General features: G+C 45.2%; 1 protein-coding gene across 1 annotated transcript; it reads right to left on the reverse strand.

Annotated features, from left to right (window-relative positions):
• Positions 1-179: 179 nt before the first annotated feature.
• Positions 180-18,357, reverse strand: arid1aa (AT rich interactive domain 1Aa (SWI-like)). The gene is given in 21 exon segments (XM_038711807.1): positions 180-3,360; positions 3,459-3,589; positions 3,759-4,611; positions 4,812-4,905; positions 5,598-5,723; positions 7,808-7,994; positions 8,109-8,272; positions 8,421-8,574; positions 8,738-8,942; positions 9,043-9,252; positions 9,392-9,474; positions 9,566-9,711; positions 9,892-10,225; positions 10,926-11,096; positions 11,200-11,289; positions 12,106-12,346; positions 13,477-13,572; positions 13,693-13,988; positions 13,991-14,291; positions 14,412-14,630; positions 17,123-18,357. Coding segments are annotated over 21 exon segments (6,921 nt in total). The 5' UTR covers positions 18,050-18,357; the 3' UTR covers positions 180-1,467.
• Between the last annotated feature and the right edge of the window lie 1,232 nt (positions 18,358-19,589).

Here is a 19,589-nt window from a genome sequence, read left to right on the forward strand (position 1 = left end):
ATTTTTTAACATGTATGCTGGTTTTTACTGAAACATAAAACCAGAATTAAAGCTAATGCAAACAGTGAATCCCTGAACACTGCCGCAAAGATACATCCATGTCAGAAATTCTTTTGAACCCAATTTGGATTTGATTGTCCAGACGAGCTCATTCCAGAAGAACAAAACCATCAAACAGCTTACGAAGATTTAATGTACATTTATTCTTACCACGTGGAACATATAGTATAAAGATTTCATACTGAATAAATGATATTCATTGAGCCAAAAAAGGGAAAGGGGGGAATTTACATGTTGTATTAGCTACATAGTCTGAAATACAAATATGCAGAATCCATGACTGAAGAAAAATTGTCAAATGTGTACTTCATCTAGTTTATTTTTGTTGTACCAGGAGATAACAGGTTTGAGCCGTGTCTGCCGTACTACGGAGCTGTGGAGAGACCAGGCGAGTGGGTCTAATCAGCAGGGACTGGAGGTCACAGACCAAACTCACATGTCAGCCTCAATCCCTCACCGATAACAAGTGTGAGAATAGTGACACAGACAGGGACAGACACAGAGAAAGGAAGTGTAATGTACAACATTATTATATACACCACAGCAAAGCTGTATCTGAAGCTGAAAACCAGTCCTAAGAGGTGATTTCTTTTCATTAGGGAATTCATACAATCAAGGGATAAGAGGAGGTAAGGGTGTTGTAGGTTCTTGATACTTTGGGGAAGAAAGCCATTTTCTGTTTAACACCAAACTAAAATGACCTCAAAATTCTAGAAGAGCTGCATCTTCTGCTTCTGTGTGAAACGTGTTACAGAATGCTTACACTCAAGAGCAGTACGGTACAGAAAATGTCCTACAATCTACTGCACACTGCACAGGCCTCCCCGGTGAAGGTGTCTATTGACAGCACTTTGTCTACGGTCGGGCTGACTGGTGAGAATCCAACTACAGCAACTACAACCATTAGGCCACTTGTCAGTCTGCTTCACCTCTGAACGTCAACCACTTACAGACTCATTGTGCCCTCGAGGGGAGAGCTAGGGCACACTGTGTCTCCCAAACTCACTGTAAACGAGACAGCAACTTTGGTTACAGTTTTTGTTTTTCAGCTATTTATTTATTTATTCATTTATTTAACTTTATTAAAAAGTACTTTCCCCCAAGAGCAGAACAGTCTCCAAACCGTGGTGCTCTGCTCTGTGTCATCCAGATGGCATTCGTGTTGCAAGTAGTGTCATTTTATGGGCATCTTTCTGGTTTGTAATCCACCACAGCTCTGTGATTACCCTCCTCGAGCAAGGACGGCCTGGGGAGGGCTCAGAGAATGGAATCTGAAGGATTTTCATAAATTAAAGACAGTCACTTGAACTCTCCTTGCCCCTGTTACGCACACAAGCCAGGTTTCCAGGGAAGAGGGGACTGAGGATTGAAAACCCCAAAAAGTGGAGCCACAGCTCCCTACATCTGTCATGACTGGCCAATCAAAAAGAGTACATCACAGATAACATGAGAAACCAGCGAGTTCATTAGGGGAGACACTGAAAGGTCGAGGAGTCGGGACTCGTGTAGTGTGAACTCTGAGTGGTTCTCCTCCACCTTGGCTAAGGCGTGCAGAGCCCGGGCAGCTCGCCGCATCATGTCCGGGCTTGTGGGCTCGAAGTGCATACCCTGTAGGTGTAGTAGAGAGCTCTGGCTCTGCTGAAGCTGTGTGGCAGCCAGACTGTCCTCCAGGAAGCCCAGCAAGTTGCCCACACTGCCTTTCTGAACAGCAATTGCTCGGGCTGCCATAGTATCACCCTGGGCCAGGTTGGCCAGTAGGACCACCGCCATCTCCCTGCAGACTGCAACCTTTCTGTCTCCGATTTGCCGCACCAGGTTCCCGTACAGCTTCTCCAACCGACTGAATGGCGGAGTGGCCAAGATGAGGTCCACGTTGTTGTCTTGGATGCTTAGTTTGCTTAGCGTCTCCAGGACCAGTCTCTGAGGTGACAAAGCACTGTGGGGGCCCAGGGTGGGGAAGGGGTCCTGGGCCTCTGCTGAAGGGCAGACAGCCCAGTGGAGAAGACCATCCAACAGAGGCAAGCAGATGCTCTCGGGGTAGACTGAGAGGTCCAGTTGGCCTGAGATGTTCGCCAAAGTGACCAGTGTGTTCTCTCTCAGGAGCCCGAGGCAGTCCCACCACCATTCATCCCTTTGGCCCATTCCCTCCTCTGAATCCTCATCTTTCTCATAGGTGAGTGGAGCCTGTTTGCGCTCCGGGTGCCTGTGGTGGAGCAGGATCAAGCGACCTAGTAGCAGCAGCAGCCCTGGATGTTTGGACATCTCGTGGTCATTGCCTGGCACAAAGGAGAGGCTGCGGACAATATTGGAGACACAAATGCAGCGGCGGGCTAAAGAATCCTGCCAGTTAGCCAGTGCAATGAGCGGCCCCTCATCTTTACTGTGAGGCTCATCCTCCAGGATAGTGCCAGTCGGCTGTGACTGCTGGGTTAAAATACTGCCGGAGGAAAGAACGGGTCTATTATTCTCCTGGTGACTTTTAACACCTTGCTCAACTGTCTTTGTCTCAGAATCTGTTTTCCTGTCTTCCTCATTACTGAATGAGGGGTTGGCCTTCTCTGAGACTGCAGCTTTCTCTAATGAGGAAGAAGTCTCTTTTGGCCTTTCTTCTTCATCCTGATGCTTCCTTTTCTCTTCCTCAGTTGGCAAGCAATTTTCCAGTATCTGTTCTTCGGGGACTCGTCGCCTCAGCAAAATTTGGGGCACAGGTATTCGTTCCCGTGGCTCCAAGAAGTCTTTGCGTGGTTCAAAGTGGGTCTGGATGTGTTCTGTTGAGTCTCCCCCTCCAGCGCTCCAGTGAACCAACCCGCTGTCAAACTCTTGCAGTTTCCCATGATTACTGGACTGGCCAGCTACAAATGGGTCTTTCTTTCGTACCACTTTGAGGGGAAACTTGTCAAACTTGCTGGCCTGTTGGGGTCTCTCATGGGCAGCTAAGGACTGTGAGGAACCGGACTGCTGGGATGAAGAACCCTTGCTCTTCCTCTCCTCATCTTCTGTCTTTTCATCTCGACCCCGAGCCTCAGAGCACTGCTCTTGTTCTTCCTCCTCTTTCACATGAGCTGGCCCCTCCATTTCTCGTTCCTCTTCTTCTTCGTCGTCGCCATCTTCTTCCTCTTGTTCCATGTCCTCTGCCCGTGGTTCCTCTTCTTCCGTGCTGTCCCAGTCTCGTTTCAAGGCATCAGGATCAAGTAGTGTCCTCTGACCAGGGTCTCCCACCTCATACTCCCGCAGAATGCCAAAGATTTCAATGAGGCAGCGTCTGAAATACTCAACCACCAACTCTAGCAGGCCAGGTAACTGAAGAAAGAACATAAATATTTATTTATAATTTATTCTATAATATTACATGATTACTATGCATAGGGTACTGTTATAAACTGTCATTAAGGGCTCACCGTGTTGAGATCAAAGGTGGAAATACTGCTGTCATCATACAGGAGAATGTTGATGGTATCTAAGGCCCATGTACTCTCAGCCAATAAACCAGACTTTAATGACATCATGACTCTCCAGGCCTCCGGAGTTCCTAAGAAGTCAAGACAAAAAAAAAACACACATTACAACACACAATTAGTACCAAATACGCTCTAAGCAACAATTTATTGGTGGGCTAAGCAACATTAGGCAGTGCTGTCAATAATAAACAAGGTCAATATCACAAGATGGATACGATTTTTATAAATCTAAAGTCATACCGATATCTTTAACGGTGAGCCTCCGACGTGGTTTCAGGACAGGATGGGTAGCTTCTATAGAGCCCGGGGGAAAAGGCATGTCTCGCCTTATTAGAGGCGACTGCACCGGAGGGGGCACTATGTGAGATGCAGGCACTGGAGGGCCGGCCTTCTGCATCTTCATTACTCCGTGCATATAAGGAGATTTACTAGGCGATGTTCTGCTCTCCATGGGGCGGGGCATGGAGGCGAGGCTGGACACCTGTGGAATGTGGTTCTGCACACCCTGAGGGGGCTGGTAGTTGGACTGTACTGAACGAGGCATGGGTTGGCCAGGCCCTGCTGGACCATAAGGGGGCTGTCGTGGGCCCATCTGACCCCCCCACTGGCCATCATGATTCATGCGCTGTTCTGATGACATCATTTCCTCTGAGCGGTTCATGCCAGGGAAACCGGGTGCCTGGGGTGGACCCCCAGAGCCACCCTGACGGCCTGGATAGTTCTGATAGTTAATGTCTCGTGGTCCCTGCCACATACCTCCCTGAGGACCGTCAGGGCCTGACTGCATCATCTGAGGGGGCATGTTGGGCTGAGCGTTAGGCCCCGTTGCTCCCTGCATCCGTTCACGACCAAAGGCAAAGGGGAACTGATTGCCTGGGCCAGGTGGACGGCGATCAGAGCCAGGGTAGGGCCCACTGCCGCTGTACTGATTGTACGGCTCCTGCTGTGCTGAAGAGGGTGCAGAGGCACCTCCTTGCGGTTGCTGCTGCTGTGGTGGTGGTTGTTGTTGTTGTCCGCCATGGAAGGGCCCACTGTACTCCGTCTCATGACGTTTCGATGGAGGGTAACCCCCTTCAACAGGACGCTTGTAACTCTACACATAAAAAAAAGGTACAGAGAGACACAATTTCAGTATAAATCTTGTAAAAATGAATACATATCACTGATTCCTGCTCAAAAAAACAAAACGCTAATATTTGATAGCATCTCAGTCAAAGGGAAAAACATACTAAAACAATAAATAACATTATTTGAGCACAGTGAGAAATCATGTAGTGCATAAGGATCATTAACCTGTTGTTGTGGGTACATTCCAGGCGGCTGATTTGGGTAGGAGCCAGTAGGGGGCGTTCCCTGTCCAGGATACTGATTACCATAGGAATCATGCCTGCAAACATTAAGCCTTGTCAGTATGACCATGAAAATATTGTGCATCTCTAAATCACTGGATTAAAGCCATGGCCCACTGTTACACATGTACAGTCACACACACAGCCAACATTGATATATACAGTGATTTAACAAAATACATCCAGTAGGGTTTCTTTGTTTACAGCTTCACACTCAATTTCATTGCACTGAATCTCTATTATTCCCGTCTCCTTTGTATCATCATGATTCATTGTTTTTCTCCAATCTAAAATTTGATTATACCCAACTCTTTTTGTTAACTGTACTACTTACTAGTTGGTAAATAATAAAAAAAAAACTTAAATCATTGCAATTCAATGTAACTCTATGCTTACATCACATACAATACGCCTTAACCAAAGAGCTGTGAAGATTACGCAAGATTTGGAGTAACTATTTTACCCATTAAAGGTGGCAACAATGTTCATGATGTGATCATGTTTTGATTAATATTTGTGAAAATAATAAATATCAAAATAATGACAAATTACAATGTCTAACAAAATGGTACAACCGGAATAAAATAGGCTGTCTTGTAACGACACTGAAAAACCCTTTACATTACAACTACAAAAGCAATACGTTTGTTTTATATGAAAAATGATCAGTGTTCATTGACAGCAGCTTTAAATCTAAGAAGCTCGGCAAATAAGTGCCATGTGAACTGACCGTGGCTGCTGTGGTGGGAAGCGATTTGGCGAATACATCCCCGTGTCGGCGTTGGCAGGCATCATAGGGTTTGGCTGAGGAGCACCGGTTCCCATGTTGCCCTCTGGGCCCATCCCTTGCTCTGATCTTAGAAAATCAGAACAATACACGTGGTGAGTTTTTTTCATATTTTGTTACACACAGACATACAAATTACGCTAGAGCCTATCCAGAAAAAAGCAGGACAAAAATGGTTCAGAACTTCAACATGAATACTTTGGTTGCAATTTCATATCCAAAATGAGTTGTTCAGTTTATTTATTATTTAAGCATGTGACTATTTCCAGTCAAACATGTACAAGTAGGTGACTACTTCATGGATAGCCGGTTTTACACATGGAGTTCAATGGCGTCAGAACTGCTTGTGCAAGAATCAGCCATAAGATAAACTCAAATTCTCCATAAGAAAACTGTAAGAAATGTAAATACTTGTACTTCATGCTCATCTCTGAATACATATCAAATTTATTTTCTTTATAGTTTGCTCATTCATTAACTGCTCTGTATCCATTTCCATTGTATTCCATCCATTTTTTATCCATTTTAAGCATTAATTATTAATTGTAAACTTCTGTTTAAAGTCTAAGATTTAATTTGGTTAGTTGAGACAACAACTAAAATATCATATCCTGAATCTTAAATAGTTACTTATTATATAAATATATATTAATAATAGTTATTACTTTATAAATCACATCATGCAGCATAAATCTGGTGCATGACCCTTCTACTATAACAAAGACAAAATACTAGTACCCTCATGTTACTGAGCAATATCACAATGATGCCGCAGTGGAGAAGATACATGCCTTTGGTGTGAGAGACCCGGGTTCGAATCCACTGTAAGACACTAATGTGTCCCTGAGCAAGACACTAAACCCCTATTTGCTCTAGAGGCGTGTGACCTCTGACATTAGCAATTGTAAGTCGCTTTGGATAAAAGAGTCAGCTAAATGAATAAAAATGTAAAAAAAAAAAAAAGTGAAACTAATAATAGAGAGCCAAAGTCACTCGCTTACGCTTCCGGCCCATGGGAGCTTATTTCAGGGAAAATATGTACGGTAGTCAATGGCGAGAGACAACTTATCTTTTTATCCCGTTAGAATTGAGCCCTGAAATACACATATGATGTTGGTCAATTTAAAATATAATTTTGCAAGTCAAGAAAGTCACAGTTTGTCATAAAACAGTGAAGTTACATGTTGTTTTGTGTGAAACCCATTCAATGAACTACATCTCTCGTCTTGTACAATATAATGACGTTGGCAACATGTTAGCGCGGTAATGCTAGCTAACGTTCATTGTTGAACGTTAGCTAGCATTACTTGCATTACTTTCTTGCTACTAGCTAGATAACTTAGCTATGTTACATGCAGAAATCTCTCTCACCTGGTAAGTTTAATCCAACGACTCATTGTCCTCTTATCACATCATCCTCTCATGCAAGTTTTTTGACATTAGCTTCAGTCATTGAAACAGTTGCGACATCACATACGCAACTTTTGGGTTTGTGGTCTTTGCAATTATGTATTTTCACAGTCTTCTACCTCAGTAGTATTACAATAAATTGCGAGTCTCTTGACTTTAAAATATATCTTTTAAATTGACAAACATATGTGTAATTCAGGGCACAATTCAACGGAATCAAAATATTTGTTGTCTCCTGCCATTGACTACTGTACATTTTTTTTTCCGAAATAAGGTCCCATGGTGGTCCACCGGAAGGGGAGGGACTTAGGCTCTCTATGATAAAATTAAACAAAAGTGGAAGAAAGGTTATGATTTCATCAACAATATAGTAAAGGGTTCTCACAGGATGGGCAGATACATGACATATCTACCACAGTCCAAGCACATCTTCCTTTTCTGTGCAACTTTTTCAGATGTGCTCGACTAAATCTGGAGATTGTTGTTGGTTCTTCACAACAAAACCCTGTCAATCTCTGGCAGTACATCGAAGCATAATTAAGTGTGTAAGATTCCATTGCAAATTCCCATACATTTCTTGAAATCCAATTCAACAAATTCAGTCTTGAAAGTTATTAATTAGACATACATTTCCTGACCTGTTTAGGATATTTGAGGTTTGACTGATCATAAAATTGCTGCTGGCTATAACAAGCACTGTTCAATGACTTTGAAAATGCCATCTTCCATTCAATGGTTCTTACCTCCTGTCATAGCCTGGTCCATAAGGATACTGCTGTCTGGGCCCCATTGGCATCGTGCCCATGGCCCCTGGTGGCCCCCTGTTGAATGGAGGCTGCTGCTGTTGCTGCTGCTGCGGGGGTTGCTGCTGCTGTTGGTCTCCTACCCCGCTGTTCGGGCCCTGGTTAGCATGTCCAAACTGCTCTCCGACTGGAAATGCATTTAGAATGAAAGCCCATTTAAAACTGATTGGGTAATTAACAAAGTACTTTAGTTTCTAGGATAACATAATCCATTCAGCTCCCGTCCATTCAGTGTGCCCACCTTTACGCATGTTACCAAAGGGATCCTTATTGGGCTCATAGGTGCCCATGCGCCCTTGCATGTCAGGTGTGTTCATGCCCGACTGATAGGCAGAGTTGGGCGTCATGTTCTTCCTGGGGAAAGCGGGGTCATTTCCTTCAGAGAAGGGGTCCTGCAGGTTAACGCTGCTCCTACAGAGAAGCAGTGGTGAGGGGAAGTTAGGAGATAAGAGACAGACAAACAAAAAGGCAGAAAGAAATTAGTTTCTCTAATTAAAGTGTCTTTCAGAAGCTAGAACCAGCTGGTATAATCAGGTGTTTTAATGAGAGTCACCTGGACCCAGGTGGCATGGGGGGCATCTGGGTATGAGGAGTGGAGGCTGGGGTGGGAGGCTTTAGGTCTCCTCCCTCAGCCATGGAGCTGCTGGTGGACTGGGGTGTCTGAGGACCCTGCAGAGAACCTGACCCCGCTGTGGAGCACAGGGATGCTTCAGTTCGAAATGAGAGGAGCAGACGGACAAGGTACATGACATTAATGACACAGCAAGTTATATTTTAGTTGGTTTTAAAGTACATGTACATGGGTTACTGGATTTGAACCGCACCGAAACCCCTGTTCATTTGAAAAAATGGCATGAGTACGACTCTAACCTGGAGAGGGTGGCTGGACCTTAGCAGTTTGGTTCTTTTTGTTGTCTGCAAAAATCTCAGGAGGGGGGTCCTCACCACGCTCAATCTTGCACTCAAAGGCATACAGACACTGGATGTACTGTTTCTTCAAAGAACTGGCAGCGCTGCTGGATGTACCCACATTCAGGGAAGTGGCTAGGTCACGCCATTTCTTATTCTTATTCACCTGTGAGACACACAAGACATATTTAGAACAGAGATCACAATACGGGGCAAGCAATAAGTGTACGTTGGGATTTAATGTAGTTAATTAATGCCATATTAACCTGTGCCATGCCTCCGATGTCTTTTACTGACATATAGAGCCGGAAGAGGTCGAGGGGTTTGCGCCCCACAGCGGGCAGGTTGGTCATGCCCATGGCTTTCTCTTCAATGAAGGCCAAATAACGGTCCACCCACATCTTCCTGTCTGGCTCTGGTCCTAACTCATACAGGCGTGCTATCTTTTCATTGGTTGTGGTGGAAGAGTTGGACTTCTGTTTTGTGCAAGAGAAATAAACAACAATTTTAAAGCAGAGTAGAAATTTGGCAGATGCACCAACAGACCACACTTGAGTTGTTCAAAATTTCAAGGATTTTCACAAATACGGTTGTTAACATCTAGTAGACAGTGACCTTTTTGGACTCTGGCTTGGGTGTTCCACTCCCATCTACTTTGTTATTCATCTTATTGTTCATCTCTGGGGTGGGGGCCATACCTAGACACAATGATAGGGCTCAGAATTAGCTGTGAAATTGCCACATTAAAAAGTGAATAAAGCTAGGTGCAATCATCTCTGTACAATTTACCGCTGGAATTATTGGCCATGTTGGGCCCCATTGGATAAGGTGATCCACCTTGAGTGTTTATCATTCCAGGCATGTTGTTCATAGGGGGGCCATAAGGGGGACCGGAGCCTATCATGCCAGGAGACATGTTGGGGTAACCCGGCATCCTGGGCGGAAGAGAAAATATATATATATTCTTGTATTAATACATTAATATAAAAGTGACAACGTGTGGTACAGGTATGAAGTTAATGAAGTTAGGCACTTAAGGATATATCATAAAGTCACTTTGGACAAAAGCATCTGCTAAATTCCCTAAATGTAAGTGTAACTTGTCATAAACCAACCTGTTGTGCATGGAGTTGGTGGCAGGGTGTTGCATGGCTGCAGGGTCTTGGGGCTTTCGGTTCATGCCTGGAGGAGGACACATTCCTGAGCCTACCTGGGGTGGCATATTGCCCATGTTAGGAGGCATGTTTGGACCCATGTTGGGGCCCATATTTGGACCCATGTTGGGGCCATAGGGACGTGCCCCCATTTGATTAGGAGGTATCCTTCCTGGAGGTATTCCAGCATATGGTGGCCCCCCACCCTGTCCTGCCATGGGGTTCATTGGGCCCATGCCCGGGCCAGTGTAGTTGGCGTTGGGCATGTTGCCATAGCCCGGTTGACGGGGATAACCTAAGGATGAAATTATAACAAATCAGGTAATGTAATCACTTGGCTGTAAGTGTATACTGGTCTGGAAAAATCACTGCAGCAAAGAAGGTTATATGTGTACAACATTAAAAAAGTGGAGTCTTTTCCTGAAGAGCTGTGTGAGGCAGACTTTTTCCCCTACAGTGTGCTAGCAGAGAGCTATGCACCCTGAGCAACAAGCCTTCATCACAGTCTCAGCTCTACTGACAGGAGGCTCTGCTACGTCAGCTGACTCTCTGCTTCATGGCTATAAATAGCTGCAACAGAGTCAGAGGGAGGGGCCAATGATAGCATGGTACTCCTATGAAGCATAGAGAGCTATATTTCATATGTTTGTCTAACGGGAAATATACATGATTAAACAGATAAATGAATACTGTTACTTTACTTACCTATATTTTATTTGTTTTTTTTATTGCACAATTCTTCTGCTTATGTTTTTATTTCACACTTGCTTTGGCAACTTAAAGGTATGTATATTCCCATGGCAATAAAGTCCCTTTGAATTGAACGTAAGTGGAAAACCTCTAAATATCTAAAATTAAGCCTTAAAAGTTCCATCTCTAGAGGGCTTTTTGATGAATCTTTACACAACACCATACCAGAATTTAAAAAATAAAAATAAATTAAAGCGCTTTCTTTTCAAGTCAGATCCTGACAGTGACTATTTGAAAGTACACACCTTGGGGCCCATATTGTCCTCCCTGCTGTCCATAGCCACCCATGGAGTTGTTCTGCTGATATGGGCCCATCCCAGGGTGCATCTGTCCCCCTGAGGACTGGCGAGGCGACAGTGCAGAGGCTGACTGGGGGGAGCCATAAGGGGGCATCTGAGGGTTTCTCTGCATAAACCCTGAAAGAGGGCAAGAGAGGAAGAACAGTGATCAGACTCAGATGCTACAGCAAACCAAAAATGTTAATCTCTACGCACACTTTGCATTTAGACTGCAGCATACCTCTCTCCTGGGCCATAGGAGACTGGCTCATTGCAGGGTGCATGCTCCCATCTGACTGCACACTTGATGGCCTGGGAGGCATCTGGGTCCCTAAACATTAATATTTAAGGTAAGTTTGTGTGAGTTCAGAAAAGGTACAAGTACAGAGATCCAAGCTATGGTGGGTATAATGTAGTACACAGTGGTCAAAGGCTGAATTCCATTCTGAAGCAATGAACAAAACTGAAACCAGAATATTTATCGCTTAAAAAAAGGTGTATCCTGTTATCTTTTTGAGTCGGAAGTTCAGTAATATTACTCCATTATAATGATGTATTTGGCTGAAAATGCGGCAGAAAAGTGGCTATCAATGTTGTGGGTGGACAAAAATAAACCAACGTGAAAGCATGTTACAATTTCAAACTTCTGCGTTTGAGAAATACGCCAACAAGAAAACCATGGCAAGGAACACAAACAATGGTTAGTATTTGGCTCTGCATTCTTGTCAAGCTTTTGTCAATCATGTCCAAGTTGTCAACCTCCCAAACATATTTAGGATCTTTGACCCTGCCGGATCCATTGGCTCAGTCCTTATAAATGCATGTTCTGTGAACAAGCATTGTCCAGCGTAGTCAAGAGGTGATTGAGGAAACCAAATACATCCGGCTGAGTTAAAAAGGAAAACTGTAATTACAGAACAGCTTTAATGATGTTTCGGAAAAAAAATACAGAAAATGGTACTGACACAGTGTGGCGATGCGTCTTTAAATGCTACTTAAGGAGGGATTTTAAATCAGGATATTGGGGTGTAATTAAGTATGCTAGTAGAGTTTTGTTCTTCTTAGTGTAAAATATGTAGACAAAATTCAAGAACTTAATGATAAAAATTTAAGTTGTCTTGTTTCAGCTTGTGAGGGATCAGCCCACCTGGCATGTTGGCGGGTGACAGTGGTCCTGTGCGGGGTGTGCTGGCGCTGGCAGGGGAGCCAGCTGGGGAAGGTGAAGGCCCTCTGATGCCCGGCAGGTGGGGTGACGTGTGAGGAGAGAAAGGCGACTGAGCCTGGTTACTCTGCTCGCCCTGGCTGCTCGACACACCCGACGTGCTCACACCAGGACTCAGAGCACCCTCTGTACCGGTAGGCAGGTCATCGATGGACCCTGACAGGTCCTGAAAACACCGGACAGGAAGAGGTCAACAAACACAGTATATTTAAGAAAAAAGGGGCTGTATCTTTACAGATGAATCATAACTTTTCATAGTATTTTATTGTTTATTTCATATACTTGCTGAAGTATCAACATGTTGCAATTTGTTCTCTGTTGTTTAGATACGAGTGGCACACAAGTACCACACACACAGGCCCAGAGGCCTTTGTCCTTATTTATCTTTTGAAAGAAAAAAAAAAATGAGTGGTTGTCATGGTTACCAAGGTTTGTAGGATTCCAGCTGAGTCAGCATGTAGCAACAGCAGCCTTGCCATGTGATTTCAATACACAAACAAACTCTTGTGTTCATCTCCGATTTACTCGTTTACCCAGCACCTTTTCCAGCATCAGCCACACACACACAGCAGTCTCTCAACAACCACTAAAATGCAGCCGCACACAAAGTCTAAATTGATCAAGGGACAGAAAACACAGCAGCAAAATATCTGACATTCAAAGTAACACAATGGGAATTTTAAATGTAATGAGCCTCATATCTTCATGTGTTTGATAAGTAGTAAAATGGACTTGTACCGTGTAATCTAAACTACAAGACACACCGTCTAACATGATGGTGAAAAGCAAAAAACAGGGCTCTACAGTGAGAATTTCTCTTGCATTTGCCCCTAAACATCATATGCGCAAACAGGAAAAATCCTTTATGAGCACAGCATGTGAATAAAGATTATAACCTTTCCTCTGCTGCTGATTGTTTAAAAACTACAAGTCCCATATTCCACAAGCCGCAATGTGCCAATTACAGTAGAGTTTTCCATGATGAGCAACCAGTGTCAAGTGAGAGAAAGGTGAACAACAGTGAAAAAAATCATATCATTGTGATCCATCAGTAGGCTATAACTTCTGTTATATGTGCAGACATTAACAAAAAATTAACCACCATTAATTACCCCCGCTGTCACTTCAACGTCTACTTGTCCCGGCAGAGAGAGCGCACACACGCCCAGTATAAATATGCATGTAATAAACAAGCACACATACTCCTTGTGGGGGGAAAGGGTTAGCGTAGAGCCCCGGAAAACGGTGTGAAAAGGCTTTTTATGTTCCAGCAGTAGCATAACAAGAATGACTTACCGGAAGGCTGGAGGGGCGGCCTTGACTGTCTTCTGGGCCCGACTTGGGCTGAGTGGATGGAGGGGCATTGGACTGAAATGAGTCCTGGGACACCTCCTGAAAGAAATCAGAACAAATGCTTGAGCATACTGTCAGAGTTATGGGAAAGAATGCATGTGAATGCACAGAGAAAGATAATCAAGTATGATGAATATGATCCCAGACTGAGGGTGGTACCTGCTGTTGTGGAGGAGGAAAGCGCTGATAAGGTGACTGTTGTGCTTGCTGCTGAGGGTTCTGCGGGTACGCTGCAGGCTGGCCCTGTGGGTGTTGGCTGTGTCCCGGTGGTTGCTGTGGAGGTTGAGACTGTGCCTGCTGTTGCTGCGAGGGGGGCTGCTGAGCCCCCTGTGTGGATCCTGGGTAGTTGGACTGGCCCTGTGATCCAGGGGGATCCTGGGAACTTGGCTGCTGCGGGGCCTGACTGGGAGGACCCTGCTGCTGGGCGTAGAGAGACTGGCCAGACTGTGGGGCTGAGTTTGGGAATAAGGTGGCTGAGACTGTGGGGGCCCTTGGGATGGGCCTGGCAGTGGCCCCTGGGACTGTGGGGGCATGTGGGGCTGCTGATATGGTGGTCCTCCCTGGGTAAGTGGTGCAGAAGTTGGCGGAGGGTGGGGTTGCCCTGTGTACGGCGTCTGGCTACCCGCTTGTCCAGGTGGGGTCTGGGTGTAGGGGGTTTGCTGCTGGCCTGGGTGAGGAGCCTGGCCTGGCTGGCCGTAATATGGCGCCTGGCCCTGAGAGCCATAGCCTCCTGGTCCCTGCTGTCCATAAGATCCCATCTAAACAAAATACAGAGACACAAAATACCTCAGACACAACTGAAGAAAACACACACAACATCAAAATCAAATTAACACAATGATGACTTATTTATGAATAATATCAATCATGTGAAATACCTGTGGACCATACGGCATGCCACCCATGCCTCCAGGAGTACGTCCTTGCATTCCCACTGGGTATCGCTGGGGACCTGGAGAGCCATAACCCTGGCCAGGGTAACCAGACCCTTGTTGGGGACCTGTGGGAGGCCCCTGCTGCGACTGCTGACCGTATGGACTGCCTGTTCCGTATGGCTGACCTCTCATTTTTCCCATCGAGTCAATGGGACCAGGTGGCTGGACATGGAGAGAACACCAGACAATACTTTAAGTCAACAATCAAGCAGCATAGAAAAATCTAGACAGTAAGTGCTACAACTTACATCAACCCTCCTCATACTTATACAACTTAATTCTGTATTTGCCATTTCTTCACAGTCAATAAAATACATGGCTGTATTTTGCAGGACTAAAAGTGTAAAAACAAACTCCAATGAATGGGAAAATTGTGCTTTTCACCTTATTTCCCACGGTCATTACCCTGATTTTTTTTCACCTCATTTTGCCATAGTTTCGGAAGTCAACAGAGCTATATATATCTACTTTCGAATGGAGGGCAGTCTGCCCAATCTTAAACATATCCCAGCTGTGCTCCTGTTTTGAGCCTGGTCCAAGTAGATTTTTCCCCCCAGAGAATGCAGTTTGGCTCTGGATGAATGACACAAGAAATGAAGGAAGTACTCTCACAACAGCCGGCGAGAGTGAAAAATGCATGAGAACATACTTTGTACAAACCCTTTACTTAGTTTAAATGTTCTTTCTCAGGTAAAAAAAAGGAAAAAAGCGTTATGTCTCAATCATCAACACTATCAACGTACTGCAGCGCTATTACATTTAGGATACAATCATTTTCTCACATCCACCAAAACTATACAGCACTAAAAGGTTGGGAATTTTATGATAATTTCAACAGAAGAACATCTACTTGAAAACAAAGTATCCCCTTACATCAAGTGAATTCCCAAGTGCACACTTTGCTTTGAAGAGCATCCTCAGTTTAACAACAACCCTTTACAAGTAGTATGCAAAGTACCTTAGGTGACATTTTGCAGATCCAAGATAATGAAGTGAAATAAATAAGTGCAGCACATGGCTAATCTGCATAAGACAGAGAGGAAACTCCCTTGGCTGGTGAGAGATGGTGGACTGCCTTCTGATTGGCTTGGGGGGAGGATTGGGGGCGAATTCTTTGCAGTCACACAGTCAAACTTGTGTGGCATGCCAGACACAACAGCAACACACATGTCCTCACAGACAGTCTAATCTGCCTTTTGCTACCTGTGTCACAAGTTCCAATATAAAAAACAAAAAGGTGTCTATCAGTGTTTAATTTGTTTACCTAGGGAACCTCAAGGACAATAAATAAGGTGGTATGTAAATAAAAAAAAACAAATGGAATAGCAGATGTTGCCTTAAGTCATTGTGTTGTAAATATTTAATGACTTGAGTAATACTGTTATGTGGTTTTTAATGTGGGTTTGATACAAACACATGGCACTCTACCTGTGGTATTAAATGATGCAGACTGCAGTTGTCACTTGAGTTCATACATTGGCCATCAAGCTGCAGCCTAGGCTATGTGACAGAACTTGTTCTGATGGCATCTATGCTACATGCATGCAACAAACAGCTAATAACCAGGAGTTTCCTCATCTGAGGAAATATTTGCCAAAAGATCAAACAAAAAAAGATATAAAACCACACATAATCCATTGTCCCTGTTGCTCCAACACTGCACGTTTTGTTGCAATGTGGAGCAGAGCAGAGGAGTGAAGCAATAATACCTCTGGTGACCCTGTGATGACTTAATGCTGCGTGCTCTTATCAGCAACTGTTGCCTTGCATCACATGTAATTATAAATGGCCATGAGCAGCGGATGAGGAGCCAATCAGATTTCAGCTAGCATGTCAACCAAAGACCAACTATCTCCTGGCTTTGACAGCAGGATTTTACCTCCACAATTCAAATCCCACTGCAATCTGCAGTCACTCACTCATGTATGGCTGAGCTGACTGTTTACAGGCAGCATGCACGGGAAGCCCAGCAGCCTTTCAGCACATGGAAACCCATGAAATCAATCTATGATCAAAGTGTAATAATTGACACACTTTTCCCTGACATCTTGCAGGACATTTAAGTCATTTAAAGTGAACCTACACACGCCTTTTTTAACTATCCGCGAGAGGCTGATTCGGCATGCAACACATTCCTTCCTTCGTAACCACAAAATTATAGTTTATAGGGCTAGAAAACAAAACAACCTGGGTGCATAAGCAACTATCATAAACTAACATGTGTAGGAACACGTTACCCTTTATATACCCGTGTAGTATAAACACATTTATACCAGAATACACTGTAAATGTGACATAATGCGCGGAGGAAAGCTATCGGAGAAAAAAACGAGCCGTTGCTCTTCGGTGAGTCTTTCCGTCCCTTTTCAAAGTCGGGCCTTCTTGGCTCCCTGAACATCCTTACATCGTTTCAACAACTTATTTCTTCTTCAAGCGGCGCTCTTGTATTGCCACATACCTTCAGAGATATATTAAAAACAACAACTATTGAACGGTCTGGTGTAAAGGGGAAACACACACGAGAGGCAGCCATTTTAGAGTCTTTGCGAACTAGTATTAGACAATGGCTGGCCTGCTACGTTGTGAACTAGCTAGGAGGAGGGAAGGAGACGTGCTATAGCCCGCATCATGGTCCTGTAATAATGTTACTTTACCTGGTTTCTAACTAGCGGCTGCCCGGCACTTCCCGGACTCATGGGCGACGGGAGATGGCTTCTTTGTTGCCAGCCCGGATTGCTCCCTCCATAGAGACTGCTACTGCCCATGTCTGCTGGTCCCTTACTAACGTTAGCTCCGTCTTGGCTACTGTAGTCGCTAGACGGGTAGTTTGGATATGCCCGCGTCGAGCTGGGGGCGGTCAGGAGCTTGTTGAGGGTCGGTGTGGATGTAGGTTGAGGGTTTCCAATGTTGTATCTCTGGTTATTGTAAGATCCAGCCATCGCTGTGGGTCCTCCCGCTGGTGGCTGCTGCTTAACGTTAGCTGGCTGCCCCCCAGCTGTCGGCGCCTGGGTACTGCGAGGGGAGTTCATGGCGTATGCTTGACCGGGATAAGGAGTCCTGTTCGGGAATGAGTTGTAGTTGTTAAACTGGTGGTTTGAAAAGCCATGGTCGTGTGAATTAGGTTGATACGGGTCCATCATGTTGCTCGACTGTACGACCGGACCCGCAGCAGCTGCCATGCCAGGGCTTTGTTGTCCGCCATGTTGATGAAAAGGGGCCCGACCGTAGTGCTGACTGTATCCGTACGAAGGTGGAGGAAAAGCGGGGCCGTGGTGATGCACCAAACCGGGATGGTTATTTCCCTCCGGTCCGACAGAGTCATTCTGATTATTACTGTTAGCCCTGGGCGGGTTCCCATTCCCGTTCTTCATCTCAGGTTCCCCTCCTCCCCCTGCATTTCCACCGTCGGTCCCGTCCTGCAGATCCCCCCGGCCCGGCGATCCGCTGTCCAAGCCCGGCTGCTTTTTGTCTGACTGCTTCTCCCCAGGTACCGACTCCTCCTTCGGGTCTCGGTCCGGCTTTTTGAGTTCGGAAGGCGGGCTAGTGTTCAGAGTGGCGGCGCTGACGACCTGAGCGGCCATGATATACCCCCCCCTCCCCACCTCGCTCCCTCTCTCGGCGGGTCAGTCACTATCAAAATCTAGCATTGAATATAAATAATTGTTTATAACCATTTATCCTTGTGTCGATTCATTCCCACCCCTTATACCGGACCGAATCCGGCGGCCATCCCCCCGGTTCCGGTTCCGTAAACGGGTTAGAGATATGATGGAGGCTCCATACAATGCGTAAAAAAGCGACAGAAATTGTTGTGGGAGTTGTGTTACTGAGCCCGGGTAGAGGCAGGGAGCGAACCCAACCAACACGAGGCTCCGGTGGATACAGCCATTTTACTGAGCCGCACAGATGGCTGCAAAACACGGACTGAATCCACTCCGACGCGGACTGGACTTTCTTGTCTTACCGCACATTGTCTTTTTTGTTGTTGCTCTACATAGGTGGAATATTTTCTCTACATGAAGATATGTTCACACAACTCATTAATGTTGCGTTACCAACCTATTAAAACTAGTATGTAAAAAGTATTTTAAATAATCCATCATCCAGTAGGCTGTGTAAAAATATGCATGGTAGATTTCATTCGTGATCAGTGCAGGGGGAAACTAAATAGAGAACTGCACATGTACTGCACACTGCAAGATGGGTATTAAATAAAACTATGTAATTTAGCCTGGCTTGCCATACACGCAGTTATTTGGGGGGGAAATATATATATATATATATATTATATATATATTTAGCTCATAAATCTGCCTTTGTACACACTGTTGCTTTTAGTAAATTCCCAACAGTGTTTCTGAGTGGTATTTAGGCAAGCAACGGCAAAACACACAGGTTTTTCCAGACCAGAAGGAGGAAGCCTTGCAGCAAGCAAACGAGACTACCAATGCACATTCCCTCTTATTCCCTCCCCTGCCTGCTCTGCTCTCCTCTACCACCCCCCTCTCCTCTCCTCTCTGTCTGTCTCTCACTCCAGCAGAAGCACTCCTCTGCTGAGTGTGGGGGGATGGGTGCGCAGGCTCGCTCAACCTACTAACATTGAACTACGCCGTACAGGGGGGAGAAAAAAACCCCAGACCTTATCTTCCAGACAGAGGATGCATGAACAGTTTCAAAGTCTCCCAACAATTAGAAAAATGGAGCATTTGCCCCGCCACCCCTCCTCAGTCAAATGAACCAGACATTTTTGACATCCACAAAACGCACAGGGTGTGTGCACAGTACGAGCAAGGATGGGATGGCAATGAGAAATGTGTGTGTGTGTGTTAGGCAGAGGGAGTTGTGTTAAATAACGAATGAAATGCAAATGCTTGACAAGGTTAATGAGGCGTTTAATAGTTCGATTGGGTATTGATCGAAAATGAGAATGTGGGTGTACGTGGGACGAGATTGCCTTTCGGTTTCTTTTTTCACTCTCGACGCGCGCACACACAAACTGTCTCTCCTGCGCTCGTTTACACACGTGCACGCGCGCGTACGTACACACACCCCTACCTCTAGGGGGCTTATGGGGGGGGGGGGGTGCAGGAAGTACCAGTGAGAAGGCATTCTCGATCACAT

Source organism: Micropterus salmoides, unplaced genomic scaffold (assembly GCF_014851395.1).
Source record: "Micropterus salmoides isolate LMB-PRFRI ecotype aquatic unplaced genomic scaffold, ASM1485139v1 Ms_hic_scaffold_11, whole genome shotgun sequence".
Lineage (NCBI taxonomy): Eukaryota > Metazoa > Chordata > Actinopteri > Centrarchiformes > Centrarchidae > Micropterus > Micropterus salmoides.